The sequence below is a fragment of the Camellia sinensis genome, chromosome 2, assembly GCF_055761805.1.
Source record: "Camellia sinensis isolate YWXY chromosome 2, ASM5576180v1, whole genome shotgun sequence".
Lineage (NCBI taxonomy): Eukaryota > Viridiplantae > Streptophyta > Magnoliopsida > Ericales > Theaceae > Camellia > Camellia sinensis.
In genome coordinates this window covers 14528545-14543990 of record NC_138962.1, presented here as the reverse complement: position 1 = coordinate 14543990, position 15446 = coordinate 14528545, and the positions used below count along the sequence as shown (strand labels likewise).

Sequence of the window (15446 nt, the reverse complement as noted above, 5' to 3'; positions counted from 1 at the left end):
ACATGGCCTCTTCTTCCCGTCCAGCTACCCAGAACATGGCCTCCTCTTCCCGTGGTCTGCTCACGCTCTTTCCAGAACTGAACGAGTCCACAAGAGAAATAACTGGTGCGGTGGCCAGTGAATCTCAACCAAACACCTCTGGTTTTGCTCCGTTGAACTTTCCGATGCGGTCGGTGGAGCAAAAAATGGCGGTGCAAACTGATATTGAGGCCAATCAGTATACTCTGAAGTCATGTGTGGAAACCATGACTGCGGTCACAAACTTGTCGCACCGGCTGCAGAGCAGGACAAATGAGGTGCAACAGTTAAACTCCCAGCTGGCTCTGCTCCAACGCATGTATAAGGATGCGCGAGCAGAGATAAGTGTGCTAAAGACAGAAAATAAGGAGCTGAAGCGGAAGGCCACCGTGATGTTCCGATTTGGAGAGCCGTCATATGCTGCAGTGGAGGAGCAGGGAGTAGTGATCGTGCCCAGTGGAGTGGGAAACACGGAGGCAATACCGTCAAGGGCCGCCCAGGACGGAGGCAAGAAGAAGAGACCGGCGGCAGAGTAGAGAAGAAAAATCCCGCATGTGGATGTGGGTTTGTGGGTTGGTTTTTGTTTTTTTTTTTGTTTTTTTTTTTTTGTTTTTTGGTGTAAAATTGTGAACGGGGTTGATCCCCGGCATGAAGAAAGGATAAGTTTGTGAAAAGAAAACCGAGTAGGAATGGATTGGTTTTTTTTTTTTTTTTTTTTTTTTTTTTTTTTTGTGATGTTTTGTTTAAGAATAAAAATAAAATGAAAGAAAACAAGGGATAAAGAAAATAGATAAAAAATATTTGTAGATGGATTATATGAAAAACATCAGTGTGATTGTTTCAAAATAAAATTGGGGTTAGTGCCCCTACAAAAGATATATTATTGGAGAGTGAGTATTTAAAAAAAGATTAAAAGTGATTTGGAAAAAATAAATAAAAATAATTGATTTTGAAATCAAACAGAGGAGAGAGAGGGACAAACCCACGTGATAAAGTGGAGAGAGAGAAGGTGAGAGTAGAGAGCAGAATAATGCGTCTGGGGTCATGGGATAACGAATTTTCTAATAGATTTTCAAGTCCCAAACTAAGCTGGCAATTTGGCAAAGCAGAAATCAAACCAAAATATATATATAACTATATATAAAGGTTATATAGCTTTTACCTTTTCCAACCCACATCATGAACAGCCTGTAAAGAGGTGTTGAACAGCTCAAGTTGCACAACACTGTTTAGCACCAAGATCACACTCGGGAGAGAGAGGAGAGAGAAGAGAGATGATGAGTGGGTATTTAAAAAAGAAGTAAAAGCAATGTGTTTATCTGTGTATGATAGGAGAGAGAGAGAGAGAGTCCAAGACCAAGGGGGCACTAGAGTGATAGCCACAGTAGCCTCACCATTGCCTTACTATTCAGAGGTCCATTGCGAAGATCCAACGGCCTAAGTCTCTGCTTCAACACCAATAACAACAGCAGATTGGTTCCTAAGAGGAGGTCCTTCACTTGCACTGCTCTTTACAAGCCTGAGATTCACATCAAAGAAGAAGGCCAACCTCAAACCCTAGACTTCCGAGTCTTCTTCCTCGACAATTCCGGCAAAAAGGTTTCTCCCTGGCATCGTCAATCCCATGAAGCTTCTTATGGGAATGCAGGAGAGTTTCACGTTGATTATGCAAATCTTGAAGGATGGAGACACCAAGCTCTTCTGTCTCCAGCGTAGTTCTTCTACTCTCCTTGATCCTGTCGCTTGACTGATTTAGTCTCTCGGTTGACATTGCCAATCTTTCTCTTTGATCCACAGAAATCACATGCGCATCTGCAATTCCAGACTTCAACAACTCTTCACGGACCTGATTAGCATCATTTGATGAGATTTTCTTAACTTCCCTTTTAACCTTATTTAGATCAGCCTTGTATTCCCTTAGCTTGGCAAGCAGGACAGCCTTCAAACTTGGCTGCAAACTTCTTGCCTCAAGATCCATTTTTCTTATCAAAACATCAGCTTCATCCACTCCAGTTTTTATTTCAGAAATCTTTTGCATCTTTTCCTCTCCATCAGGAAGAAGACCAGCAGAGTTACATTTTCTGGATAAATTGGCAGAAAGCTCGCAGTACTGGCGCTCATATCCTTCGAAAACCTAACTCATCGCTCCTCCAAAAGCTTCACAACACCCTCGTCAATGAAGTCAATTCCAAGGTCCACAGGGAAGGAAAGAGAGCGACGATTGGGAATTTCGCAGGAAAAGCAGCGATCGGATCGGACTTCTCAGTTTTCGAATCCAAGAATCTCCGATTAAACGTAGACAGTGGGTGTGTGTGTGTAGAGGTCCGGCGGGCGGCCAAGGCGAGGCTGCCGCCCGCCGGTGAAGCGGAATTACTAAGTTTTCAACCTCGCTCTGATACCATGTAAAAATCAATGTATAAAGAGAGAAATACAGAGAATATTGTATCTATTGATGTATTATTGATTGATATAATGTTGTTGTTATTTTCTGTCTATTACAAATGGTTCCTTATATAGATGTAGGTGTAGTGGATGGTGTGTAGTGGATGGTGATAGTGGTGTAGTGGGTTAGGTTTAGTGGAGTAGGTGAGGTGGTAGTGGTGGTAGGTGATGGTAAATTCTAACATAAGTCATACTAAACGATGAACAATTAATATGAACTAAATACATAACAAGAATGTTATAAATGTTTTAGAAGAAGCACAATATATGTTTTGTCAAGGCAGAAGATTTACCAAAAGATCCACAACAATCATGGCCAGGACAAGAACAATGATAGCTGAACTCCATAAACTGCATTTAATAGGCAAGGAAAAATAATAGAAGTAAAGATCATTAAATTCAACGGCCTTGTTTGGTTTGTTTTTCAGAAAATTTTTTGGGAAAAATTCTCTACAAACAAATTTTCAAGAGTAATCAAACCAAACAAATTTTTCTAAAAAAAATCTCAAAATTTTGTTTGGTTACCTACTTCACAAAATCATTCTCTCTCACATACACATCAAATCAATCACTTTTTTTAAAACTCTCTCTCAAAAACAATTTTCGAAAACTATTTCTGAAAAAAGGCAAACCAAACAAGTTTTCGTACTTTTTATCTCAAAAACTACTCTCCAAACACAAACCAAACACACCCATTAAATTTTTTTTCTCTCATGAAGGCAGAAATATGGCTTAACACTGAACTAAAGGCTAGAAGAGAAAGCAAACCTGGAGGTGATAACTAGGCAAACAAGAAATACAGCACCTGTCAAATCAAGAAATTAGATAGTCAATAATTGCTCAAAATAATGCATCCAATGGCATGAAACAATACAAATACATAATATATGTTAAATGATGTTAGTCACAATTAGAAGGTAATAAAACACGTGTATCTCTAACATCTGGAATTAGATAAATGAACAGAAAATCCTGGCAAAAAATAGCACCTTCAATCAGAATACTAGTTACACATTCTAAGTCCTAAGACTTGCATACAAACAAACAAACAAAATTTTCAATTATGTTTCACAGAAGAAACTGCCTTTACTAATGGAGGCTTCTAACCACCACAAAGACGACTTGATCATATCATACAGAACAACTTGAAAGCAGCATGAAACAACAATTCAAGCAGAGATAGCAGTTCAATGGTTAAGACTTGGCCTAATAACCTTGAGGTTATGGGTTCAAGTCTTAGGGTCACCACTTTGTGTATTATGTCAAAGGTTAGGTGTGTACTCAATCTTTCCCCTCCCAAACACACATTATTGTGTACTAATTGAGTGTTGTTTTTACTAGCAACCACCGGGACAATAACATCACATAATTGGAAACTCCAATCTTTGTCAGATGGAGTGAAAGGGCTCTGCAAATATACATCACTATAGTGTAAGAGTTTGAATACCAACCAAGTGCTATAGCAATGTTGATCACAGCTGTCTCCCATATATCCAGATATTGTTCAAAGAAAATATAGAACACCGAATACGGAAAGATCTCGATCTGCATCAGGTAAGTACAGTCAATGCATTAAAGACACAACCTCATGACAAGAGCATAGGCTTAGAATAAGATGTAAAAGACCTGAACATACTGTCTGCCTATGTCAGATTCCATATCCCAAGTAAAAAAGAAGAAAAAACTATTGATAAGAGTTCAAGGGAGTAGACTCAAAGCAAAAGACAATTTTTTGGGGGGATAAAGGTTTGGAAGGGGCCTCACTGAGCTTCAATAAAGTGAGCATAAGCAACGCACCAGAAAAAAAAAAATTGTTTAGACACAGACATTGCCCCATGCATAGAGCCTCAGCCCCAAGTCATTTGAAAAACAAATTACTATAATCTTGAGGGTTGATTGTTTATTTACTCTTCTCCTTGGCACTACCACTTAAATTGAATGTGTCAATAATACCATAAAGAATATCTAACCAACTAGGCCATGAATAGAAATGCAATAAAGAATTATCTAAATGATCAGGCCATGAATGGGTCAACCAAATGCATGGTGCAAGGGTATACTTCCAAATAACTTCCGTGAATATATTGAATAAAAATGGAAAGAATTCATCACCATTGTGAGCCTTAAAGCATAAAAAGAAAAATAAAGTACTTGCATTGCAGATAACTCCAAACAAGAATGAAAGAACGGAACATTGATTTCGGAAGATAAGAAGAGCTCAAATTATTAGACTGCGAAATTGCCAATGCAACAAGAGATGAACAAGAGAAATTGTTCATAAATTACACATTTTATTAGAAGCTACTAGGATTTCCTACAAACAACTTATTTTGTTACATTTTGGAATATTAGCCCACTTGCATAACTAATTGACCAGGAAAATGCAATTAATGTTGCATCATAAGTGAGCCGGAATTATTCTTCAAAAAATGTTTTACGTGAGTTATGACATTAATTGGTTACTGTCTCAAAAATGGATCTCAATCAAAGCCTGACTTGCAAGAGAATAATACAAATTGTCTCTATGCAGTGTATAATGATGAAGCTTTAACCACAACCGAATAAATAACATGAGCAAACACCTAGTCTAGAATCTTGTTTGACATGTATTTCCAGAAACTTGGTTAAAGATTAATCATAGTCAAGGTATTGATTGAAAGTCTCAAATAATTTGCTGAGAATACTTTTGATACTAAGGATAGACTGCACACAAGGGAAGAGAAAAACCAAAGAAATGAGAAGCACTTCAGATATGAAAAACCAATACAGTCCAACAAACAAATTAACATCTTTGGCAAGCGTAGATTTGTCATTTTCTATGTTCTGTAGACATATAATTGCAGATGGTCTATATCTCATAGAGGAAAAGAACACCCATAACTTTATACGCTTGTCAAATAAGTCCTTTCACTGAAAGCCAATACCCCAAACCATATTCATATGCAACTATAACAGCTAAAAAATATTCCAGGACAAAACTGTAAGTCAAATTTGTGAACCTTCAAAGAATCAGAAACCCTTGAGCTAAACTCTCGTGCAGCACGCATTGAATTAACAAAATCATCCTGTACAAAAGGACAAGCAGATCAGGAGGAATATTCTCTGAGTGAAGTTAAGCAAATTAGCAGAAGTATCAATCCACTAAAAAGATCCTTCTGTACCTGTTTCCTTAGTGGTGTGTGGTAAGTACGAAACTCAGAGGCTCGTATAACACCACTCTCGTAACCTGACAACAGGGTAAAAGCTGTTAATAACTCATTTGATGATACAAGCCAAAGGGAAGTTCTGACATATTTAAGCACTACATCATAGTACATTTCTTTGGATTGATTACGTTACGACAAGATATATATGTGTAAGCAGCAGAACAGACCATTCAGATCCACACTGCTTGTGTAAGCCCCATGGCCACCCTTTGCACAGTCAGCAGAGGGCAGTGCATTGAGGAACCATGGCAGCTTCTCCTTGAACTGAGCTGTAGATGGACGACCATTATCCAGATCCGAGTGAAGGAAGCACTGGAACAATTGCACAATGTTAGTTTTAGATAACTCCTTTTGCATTTCATAAGTTGTAAGTTGTAAATTAATTGCAAGATAGCCCACCCATAAGTACATTCAGCCCTACAAAGTACAAAGTACTGACAGAAGTACACTGGGATGTGTTTTCAAATACATAAAGCAGTGGGATCTTACAGTTGTACAATCCTTGCAAACGCCATCCAAGTCGCAAGAATCTTCATCAGGTGAACAACAAGGAGGCTAAAGAAAGAAAAATGGCCAAGTCAGTTATCGTATGATGCATCATACTCGAGTAACGACAAACAAAGGTCATTTTACATTTGGAAACATTCAAAACCATCAAATCAAGGATTCACAATATCAAAATGAACGCCACACCAGCTGGTTCTTTAAGAAATACAACACATGAGCATCTCAAAAATCATTAAGAATTGTAGCTTTTTTTTTCTTTTCTTTTTTTCCCCCTTTCAAAAATACAAGATACCATAAACTATTGGACCATACATAAATACTGATGATACTTGAGAGAGACAAAGAGAGAGGGCATATTAATAAAAACTTTAATCAACAACAAAGGACTTCGACTAAGAAAAGAAAAAACAGTGAGCATTTCCAGACATCGATCTAGACAGCAATCATTCCCACTAATTATCCACATGAAAAGCATGGTATATCACCAACCTGGTCATCAGGGGGACAATAACTGCCATCTACAAATTTCCGACAGCAACCAAAAGCCTCGGGTGACATCCATACAAGAAAGTCATCAAGCCACGAGGCAGCTGGCTTAGCAATGTGGGTTGATTCAGGCATTAAAGATGCCCTTGAAATCTGCAGAAGACAGAAATAAAAATGAATTGTCCCAATAACTGATTGTATTGCTGAAAGATGAATGTAAAAGAAACTATTTACAGTTGCTGACTGACCCTCAAGAAAGGCTAGTGGAAATTACCCTTTAGAGAAGGAGATATAATGTGTACACAAGTTCTCAGTCATCAATCTCTTATATGATATTTACCACACACAAAAAAAATAAAAATAAAAGAACAAAAGTAAAAAAAACTACAGACTTCGTAGTGGAAACACAGAACCAATCACTGTGTTTGGTTTGAGTTTTCTGGATTAAGTTTTTTGAAAACCGAGTTTTTTGATTTTCGTGTTTTTTTGTTTTTAGTGAATATTTTTAAAATTTTAAACATTTTTTTTACTTTTTTAGATGCACCTTACTTAGATGTGTCTAAAAAGTAAAAAAATTGTGAAAAAATATTTTAAAAAATTAAGAAATACATAAAAATACAAAAAATGTACTAAATTCTTGTATTTTTTTTGTATTTTTGGTATTTAGTAAATTTTTAAAAGATTTTTTTTACAATTTTTTTACTTTTTAGGTGTATTTATGTTAGGTGTGTTTAAAAAGTAAAAAATTTGCATAAAATATTAAAAAAATTCAGTAAAAACAAAAAAATACGGAAAATAAGAGTGTAGAATTTTCAAAAAACTGTTTTTAAAAAATGAGAACCAAGCAAAGTGAAAAAAAAGTGAGCATTTTGCACGCATTGAAACCATTTTCTGATGCATGTTGTCACGTCAACAAACATACCATACACTTGTTAATAGTAGGAAGTCTCTTATACATCATAAGTTAACACTATATGCACCAAAATAAGAAAGAAAAATTTGAAGTATTGTATCATTGCACTATCGATGAGATATTATAAAAGAGGAAAAAAAACCCTCATGGAATTTCAAATATGCTGAATGTTGGTGCCAGCGCAATAGTGGCCAACACTAATTCTGGTACTTGGAGACTTTTTTAAAACTGCATAATGATCTTCATTTTGGCGTTCCACTTTATAAATGCATTCAAATGCAAGTTTATGTTTCTTTATTCCCAACCCAACCATACAGTCTCTTGCCAATCTTATCCATCACTAGAGCCCAGAAAAACATTTGACCTAAGATTACCCCCAAAGGAAGCCTTAAATACTTCAGGGGTAAAGACTCAATGAGACAACCATACCAGCAAACCAATCGCTATAAACTTTCTTTACGGAAATTAATCCTCACAATGGTACTTTTATCCAAATTCTCCTTAAGCCCCGTAACCAACTCAAACACTCTTAATAAGGAAGGCAAATAAACCATTTTAACTTCCTCACCAAAAGATAATGTTATCATCTGAAAACTAAAAGTGGAACATGGAAACATTATCCCTACATATCAAAAAGCCATCCACCAAACCCACCTTTTCCCTATCAAACAATCAGTTCAAAACATCAACCACTAACGTAAAAATAAATAGGGATAAGGTATCCCCTTGTCTAAGCCCCTAGTGGCTCTAAACAAATCCCCACTTCCATTAACTACTACTGAAAGATTCGAAGAAGAAAGAAAGTCCCTAATCCATTTCCTCCACCTATCTCCAAACTCTTTCTTCTCCATTGAAAAATCTGAAAACCCACAACTTTTAAAGAGTGAGGGCCACTAACAATGTGCATGAATATGAAGAAATTATGGTTCTGGGAGGAAAAAGTGATATGCCTATCTTGTCGTGCAAATAGTTATGTCGAAAGTTTGTTACATTGAATTACGTGTTGAACTAACAAGAAAAGAACAAGTTACATCTAATGTTGATACACCATGAGTTTTACAAAAAGTTTGGAAGGCATCATAGGAAAAAAGGAAGCAAATAATAGAAGAAATATAATGATACAGACATAAGCATGTTCCAGAATGGGGTTCAGATTCAGAAGATACAGTTCAAAGAACAACAAAATTTGTTTCAGTCTTGCAACTTCTCCAAGACCCAGGCTATTCCACTTCCAACATAAATCATGTTCTATGTTGGATAAAATCATATGCACATCTAGGCATGTTTAAGTAATACTCGAGATATTGAAGCAAAAATGTCAATATGACCTATTATATTACCTCACTCAAAAGAGAATTTGCATCACACTGGCTGATAGAACATAACTGGTTCGTATGTCTTGATTCCGAACTATAGAAAACAGTCATTCACAAGTAGATCAGACAACTGTGTGATACCTCAACTTGTATTGATTGCATAGGAAAGAGACAACATTTAATATCCATCACCAATTGTAACAGTCAGAAAATCAGCTTGATACTTTCTTTGCATTAAGGCTCACTCAATGCTTAAGAGAGGGTAACCCTTATCAACTACTAAAATATGTGTTTCCTACATCACATTTTGCAAGACATGTTTATTTTTCTTTTTCTTTTTTTCCTTTTTTTGACAAAACAATTATGCACCACATGGTTAAGGTTGTGTCTCATGCAAAACCATATAACATTCCAGTGAAACAAAATGGATGTTTCCATTAGCCTGAAGTAGAAGAATCCCACTTCAAATAATACTGGACTGCATCGATCAAGAAGAAATAGAGTTCGACTTCCAGTCTCTGTATAAAATTACCATCCATGCATTGAACCTGAGATCTCCACATTATAGAAAGTGGAATGGCTCCAATAAAGGAAGGTATAAAATATACTTAAACGGATCCTACCAATCGTTGCGATAATTACATCAAGCAGGGTCTGAGCCTAAACACTATCATATATCATGTTCTACCTGGAGAAAGAAAATAAACTATAAATAAAAGGAACCAAAAAATGGTTGCAATTCTCACCATAAATTTCCATCTGTAGATGCAAATCTTCAGCCCTCTTTGCTTTTTGGGAATTAGATATTCTCATAAGTAGACCATGGGACTATATATTAGTTAACACAACTTTGTTTAATAAGGCAGGGCAGTTAATAAGTAACAAATATAATTTTGGACTCTAAAAGATGGGTGGAAACTATTCCAGTCCCTCCTTGACATATTAATTGCCGTCCCTTCTGAAGTGTCTCTGTCCCATGAAGAGGCTTTGGTTTGTTTTCTTTATCCCTTGTTCTTTCAAAAAATGGTGAAGGCAGAAAGAGGCCTGTGTGTGTTACATGCATGTATTCCAAAAGTCCAGTTAAAATCATATCTGACTGAATCATCTAACAAACAGGAAAACGTTACCCATTTACGATATGAATCTGAGCAAGGAATCCCTTGGAAATCTGGTATTCTGAATGAAATTTAAAATGAATGTGATTGTTCCCTAGGCTGACAAGGATTGATGGCATGACAAGTCAGAAGAGGCAGATATTATGAACAAAATGTTTACGTTACAACTAAGGCTATTCCCCAGTTATAGTCCCTCTAATATTGGAATCAGTATATATGCATCTGAGGGATGGGCCTATGTATGTATGCAGAAAGGGAGAGGAATCTATTCCCAGAGAAAGAGACAGCTTCAGCTAAAGGGGCCGGGTTAGGAAGGAAGGAGATATTTTTAAGTTTGAGAGTGGAACTATTTTTAGCTCTGCTTCAGACTTTGAGCAGAGAGTAAAGCTTTTTAAACAGAGTACATCAATGACATTTTAATTACCCAAAAAAAGCATCAATCACATTCCAGTTTCCACTCTTCTAAACTTGAAACTCAAGTAAGGAAAACATTAATTACCATTTCAATCAAATCAAGAGTTGTCATCATTCCTTCATTTCCCTTTCCATTGACCCCAGTCTTTTGAGCCAAATCATTTTATCACTACAACCCCCAACACTAGCATTGACAGAATTCAAATAAAACGAAGGGTGCAACCATGCACCCAACCTTGTCCATAATAATAGTCATATTTCAATATCAAATAAAATTAGAGCTGTTAGTCATCTGACATTGTATACTAACTTTTTAATATCTGATTCACCCATTTGTTTTTTTGAGTCCATTCTGGAAGATGCATTCGCACCATTAAATACAACTGAAAATATGGAGTTTCAAATTCTGTAAGAGGTTCATATCCCAACCTTTCCTTCATAGTAGATTGCACAAATGAAAATAATTTATTTTCTTCTATTTTTGGGGAATATGCCACAGTTCACCTTGTAATTGAACTAGAAAAACATCAATGGAAACAAATTGGGAAATAAAATGATGATGAAACTTTACCTGTAATTATAGTCCTTAACAACAAAATATAATGGTGGTCCTATTCTGAGATACTCTGACACATCATTGAAATACCCCTGTAGCAAATATACCATTACTGCCAAGAAGGCCAGGCAAAAGGGAAAATCCTTAATACAAAGCAAACTCATGAAACAGAGGAATCAAATGTACTAAACCTGAAGATAGGAGTCTCGAGGAAGAGCAATCTGTTGCTCTAAACCAGGTTCAATCCTCGTACATAATGCCTAAAAATGAGAAAAGCAAGCAAAAAATTAATAATGAAATGATAGACAACATGTATATATAACACGGAGGATTGGACAACCAGAACACAAAACACAACAAATAGGATAAAAGAAACAGTGACTTACAATGCTTGCCAAAGCAAATGCAGTAAAGACAGCAATAACAACAACTTTGACTCCCCAGAGGCTAAGGACGCGTGCATGAACTTCCTACAAGATAAATTATTTGCAAAAACTATAACAATAACAAAGGCAACACTATACACATATAGTTATCCAAACACATCCGTTCAAAAGGATATTATCCTGATTAAAATTCAGAGCATAAGATAAAACCATCCTACATTCAATAAATGCACAGTGCCTCATCCCAACTTCAGTGTCACTGCAACCAAATTTCTCAGCCATTTTAGCCCAATAAAACCCGTACTTAAAACTCGTACGTATCAACATGCTAGTTTTACATAACCTCATATAAATTGTGGGTTCTCTTTCAATTTCCTTTCCTTTCACTTTTGACTTCACAATAAAAAATCCCAAGGCCCAAACAGCTCGAAACCAGGTCAATCTCAAAACTAGTATCCCAAAACCACCATCCACACACCCAATAGATGAGATTAGGTGATAAAATGCTAGTAAAACTAGCTAATTATTTTAATGTCAGTAATGCACTTGGAATTTTAGATACTTTCACTATAATACTGAATAGTCTTTAAAATGATAGCTCACAGCATTCTGCCAGGCACAAACACTAGTATATGCTAGTCCTCCACTCCCACACCATACTTCGAAAATTTGACACACCAACTGCCATTTTCCACCATTCGAAAGATCAAAGCTATCAATATAAGAAAATTCGGAAGCAATGCAGTTGTTCACTAGGCCTCCCAACAGACATTTGAAGTACCATTTTTTTATTATTTATTATTGAATAAGAAAAGAAAGAGATACAAAGAATTCCAAGTACCATCTGTCAATCATCATGTTGGACATTTCTGTATTTTGACCCACGTTAATTTGTAAAACATCAATAGTTCGACACATATTCACAATCATTTTCCATGTAAATTATCTTTATGCAATTCAAAAGGAGTGCCAGCATGCAACTGGTTGTCAGCATCATCACTGATTCATTGATGCAACAGCAGAGATGGCAGGACAATTTTTTTGTTTCTAAGAACATCAAAGTGCCAGAAATATATTCCACAATAGATTATATGGTGGCTAAAGTTGCACTTGCGCTGTTAGGGTAGCATTATAAAGTTGTCCCCAGTCTCCATTGAACTTTGCCAATCCTCTTGAACTTAACCTTGTTAAATAAAGCAAATAAAAAGAGCCCACCGAAATTACCTCCATATATCGAGCCAGCAATCCAGGACTCCTCCGATTGCCTACAACTAGTTCATATGTTTCAATCAGAATTTACACACCAATTTACAAAATGGAAAAGATACAGTGCAAATGTAACATTGTGAAACACACGGCACATCTAACCCTATATGAAGATCCTTAGCAAATAAATGGAAAAGCAAGTGAAAGCTTATAGAAGTACCTTCAACAGATTCTACAGAAGATGAAGGAACTTTTAAGCATGGAAAACAGTCAACCCTGTTGTCCTCAGCTCTCAAGATATCAAAAACTATCAAGGCAACAAAAGCAGTAACTTGCAGAAGGAAGTCCAATAGAACAGCCAAAGCTATAGGTACATAAAACAAAGGGGTTATCAAACAGTTATTTTTCAGTTAATCAACCAGGACATCAAAATAAAAAATAAAAATTTCACACCAGCAAACATTGAAAAAACACGGCATGCCGGCATAGAAATGAAACTTCCAACTGCAAATGCAAGAACCTCAGATAAACTAGCTAGTGTTATTGAAGGACCAACTTCAACAAGGGCATTGCTTATTCGCCCTTCTAAAGGCAATTCCTGTGGTTGTCGTTTCACAGCATGTACCAATATACACATGTTATCCACTCCTACCTATAAAAAGAGAAAAATATTTGAAACAATGAAGTTATTATCATAGAATGCAACACTAGAACAAGTACACAGAAGAAAACATCTTTAATGATGAGAAAGAGAGAACCATATGTTAAGTCAAAAGAGAAAAAGAAAAAAGATCATAAATCAACATATATTGAGGCAAATGAGAAAGAGAGAAGACAGAACTTGTAAGATTCACTAGAATGTTGAACCTAAAGAGTACACTAATCTAATTATGGATATCAATACCAACAAGCAAATGTGATTTATAAGTTGTAATCCCGACTGATATGCACCAGATATGCATGTTCCTCCTCTCTTTTCTTTTTCCTTTTCTGTAATACACACACATAAGGAAGAAAACAAATGCAAATAATAGCAAAGAATAATATGTCAGATAATCAGGCATTAAACACAGTATTTATCAATTTTTTTTTTTTGCATGTAATCGTTGATCTAAATGGTTCTATTAGATTTTGTCATCCTCTTAGTCCAGCAGAAATTAAAATGTGTTTACTAAACTTAACAAAATAGCTAAGAGAAGATTTATGTAAAAATAGATGTATTTATTGATTGATGTATTACAAGATTGATTGATTACAATTCCTATACAATCTATATATAGAAGAAAATGTGGTAGTAGGTGTAGTGGAGGTGATAGTGGGTTAGGTGAAGTGGAGTGTGTGGTGAAGTGGAGGTAGGTGAAGTGGAGTGTGTAGTGGAGTAGGTGAAGATAAAGATGGGAAATTCTAACAGCCCCCCGCAAACTCAAGGAGGAGAGAAACTAACCAACTTGAGTTTGGAGAGAGTAACAAAACAAGAAAATACATAAAAATAAAAAAGGATATGAGACACTGTATGGTCGTGTCAGACCGTTGGTGAAGACACTGAATGGTGGTGTCATAACGTTGTAGAGGACACTGTATGGGGGTGTCATAACGGTGTAGAGGACACTGTATGGGGGTGTCATAACGTTGTAGAGGACACGGTATGGTGGTGTCATAATGGTGTAGAGGACACTGGATGGCGGTGTCAGACCGCTGTAGAAGACAGTTTATGGGGTCATGTCGGACCGTTGTAGAAGACAGTTTATGGGGTCATGTCGGACCGTTGTAGAAGACAATGTTGTGACAGTTTACGGAGTCTTGCTGGACCCTTGTAGAAACTAACCGGAACCAATGTCGGGACAGTTTACAGAGTCTTGTCGGACCCTTGTAGAAACTAACCGGAATCTATGTCGGGACAGTTTACAGAGTCTTGTCGGACCCATAAAGGAGCTAACCGGAATCAATGTCGGGACAGTTTACAGAGTCTTGTCGGACCCTTGTAGAAACTAACCGGAATCAATGTCGGGACAGTTTACAGAGTCTTGTCGGACCCTTGTAAAAGTGGCACCCTCAAAAGGTGTGCCCAATTTTGTCAAAAGGCGTGCCATCAAAAGGCGTGCCCAATTCATCAAAAGGTGTGCCATCAAAAGGCGTGTCCATTTTATCAAAAGATGTGCCATGAAAAGGCGTGCCAGTGTGTCGGGCGGCAAGAGGCGCGCGATGCGCGTGGCTGCCTCGGCTATTTAACCATGACAGAGCCTGAGGCCGAGGCAGAAGCAAAAAAAAAAACTGCGAAAGCCTCTGTAAAACTCTTCGTTGTGCTGAGAGAGAGAGGCTGTAACACTGTTGTGCTGAGAGAGAAACTCTGTAATACGCTGTAACACTCTGTTGCCCAGAAAAATGGCCTCGTCCTCGTCTTCCCGTGGACTGCTCACCCTCTTTCCCGACCTCAACGAGTCAACGAGAGAGAGAACTGGGGCGGTGGCACTGGAACCTCAACCAAACACCGCTGGGTATACTCCGTTGAACTTTCCGATGCGGTCTGTGGAGCAAAGAATGGCAGTGCTGTCGGATGTGGAGGCCAATCAGTATACTTTGAAGGTATGTGTGGAAAGCATGACGGCGGTCACAAACCTGTCAAACCGGCTGCAGAGTAGGACAAATGAGGTGCAGCAGTTAAACTCCCAACTGGCTCTGCTCCAACGCATGTATAAGGATGCGCGAGCAGAGATAAGCGTGCTAAGGGCAGAAAATAAGGAGCTGAAGCGGAAGGGCACCGTGATGTTCCGATTTGGAGGGCCACCAGATGCGGGAGTGGAGGAGCAGGGAGGAGGCAACTGGCTTGGTGGTCGAGGAAGCACGGAGGCAGTACCGTCAAGGGCCGCCCAGGACGGAGGCA

At 37.4% G+C, this 15446-nt stretch overlaps 1 protein-coding gene and 1 pseudogene across 3 annotated transcripts in view; both read right to left on the bottom strand.

Annotated features, from left to right (window-relative positions):
• Nucleotides 1-15446, bottom strand: part of LOC114293354 (uncharacterized) — a 54539-nt gene that overhangs the window by 12386 nt on the left and 26707 nt on the right. For 2 of the 3 annotated variants that reach the window (XM_082913753.1, XM_082913755.1), the window contains exons 20-34: nucleotides 13019-13217; nucleotides 12786-12929; nucleotides 12584-12630; nucleotides 11360-11443; nucleotides 11165-11233; nucleotides 10989-11065; nucleotides 8913-8982; nucleotides 6663-6812; nucleotides 6156-6221; nucleotides 5834-5978; nucleotides 5622-5686; nucleotides 5460-5525; nucleotides 3912-4005; nucleotides 3229-3265; nucleotides 2754-2811 (exon numbers count right to left, since the gene is read on the bottom strand). In XM_082913753.1, coding sequence (XP_082769879.1) covers nucleotides 2754-2811; nucleotides 3229-3265; nucleotides 3912-4005; nucleotides 5460-5525; nucleotides 5622-5686; nucleotides 5834-5978; nucleotides 6156-6221; nucleotides 6663-6812; nucleotides 8913-8982; nucleotides 10989-11065; nucleotides 11165-11233; nucleotides 11360-11443; nucleotides 12584-12630; nucleotides 12786-12929; nucleotides 13019-13217 — 1371 coding nt within the window. The remainder of the gene's footprint in view (nucleotides 1-2753; nucleotides 2812-3228; nucleotides 3266-3911; nucleotides 4006-5459; nucleotides 5526-5621; nucleotides 5687-5833; nucleotides 5979-6155; nucleotides 6222-6662; nucleotides 6813-8912; nucleotides 8983-10988; nucleotides 11066-11164; nucleotides 11234-11359; nucleotides 11444-12583; nucleotides 12631-12785; nucleotides 12930-13018; nucleotides 13218-15446) is intronic. The other variant, XM_082913754.1, reaches the window with a different exon arrangement.
• On the bottom strand, nucleotides 1416-2161 carry LOC145819846 (vesicle transport v-SNARE 12 pseudogene; annotated as a pseudogene).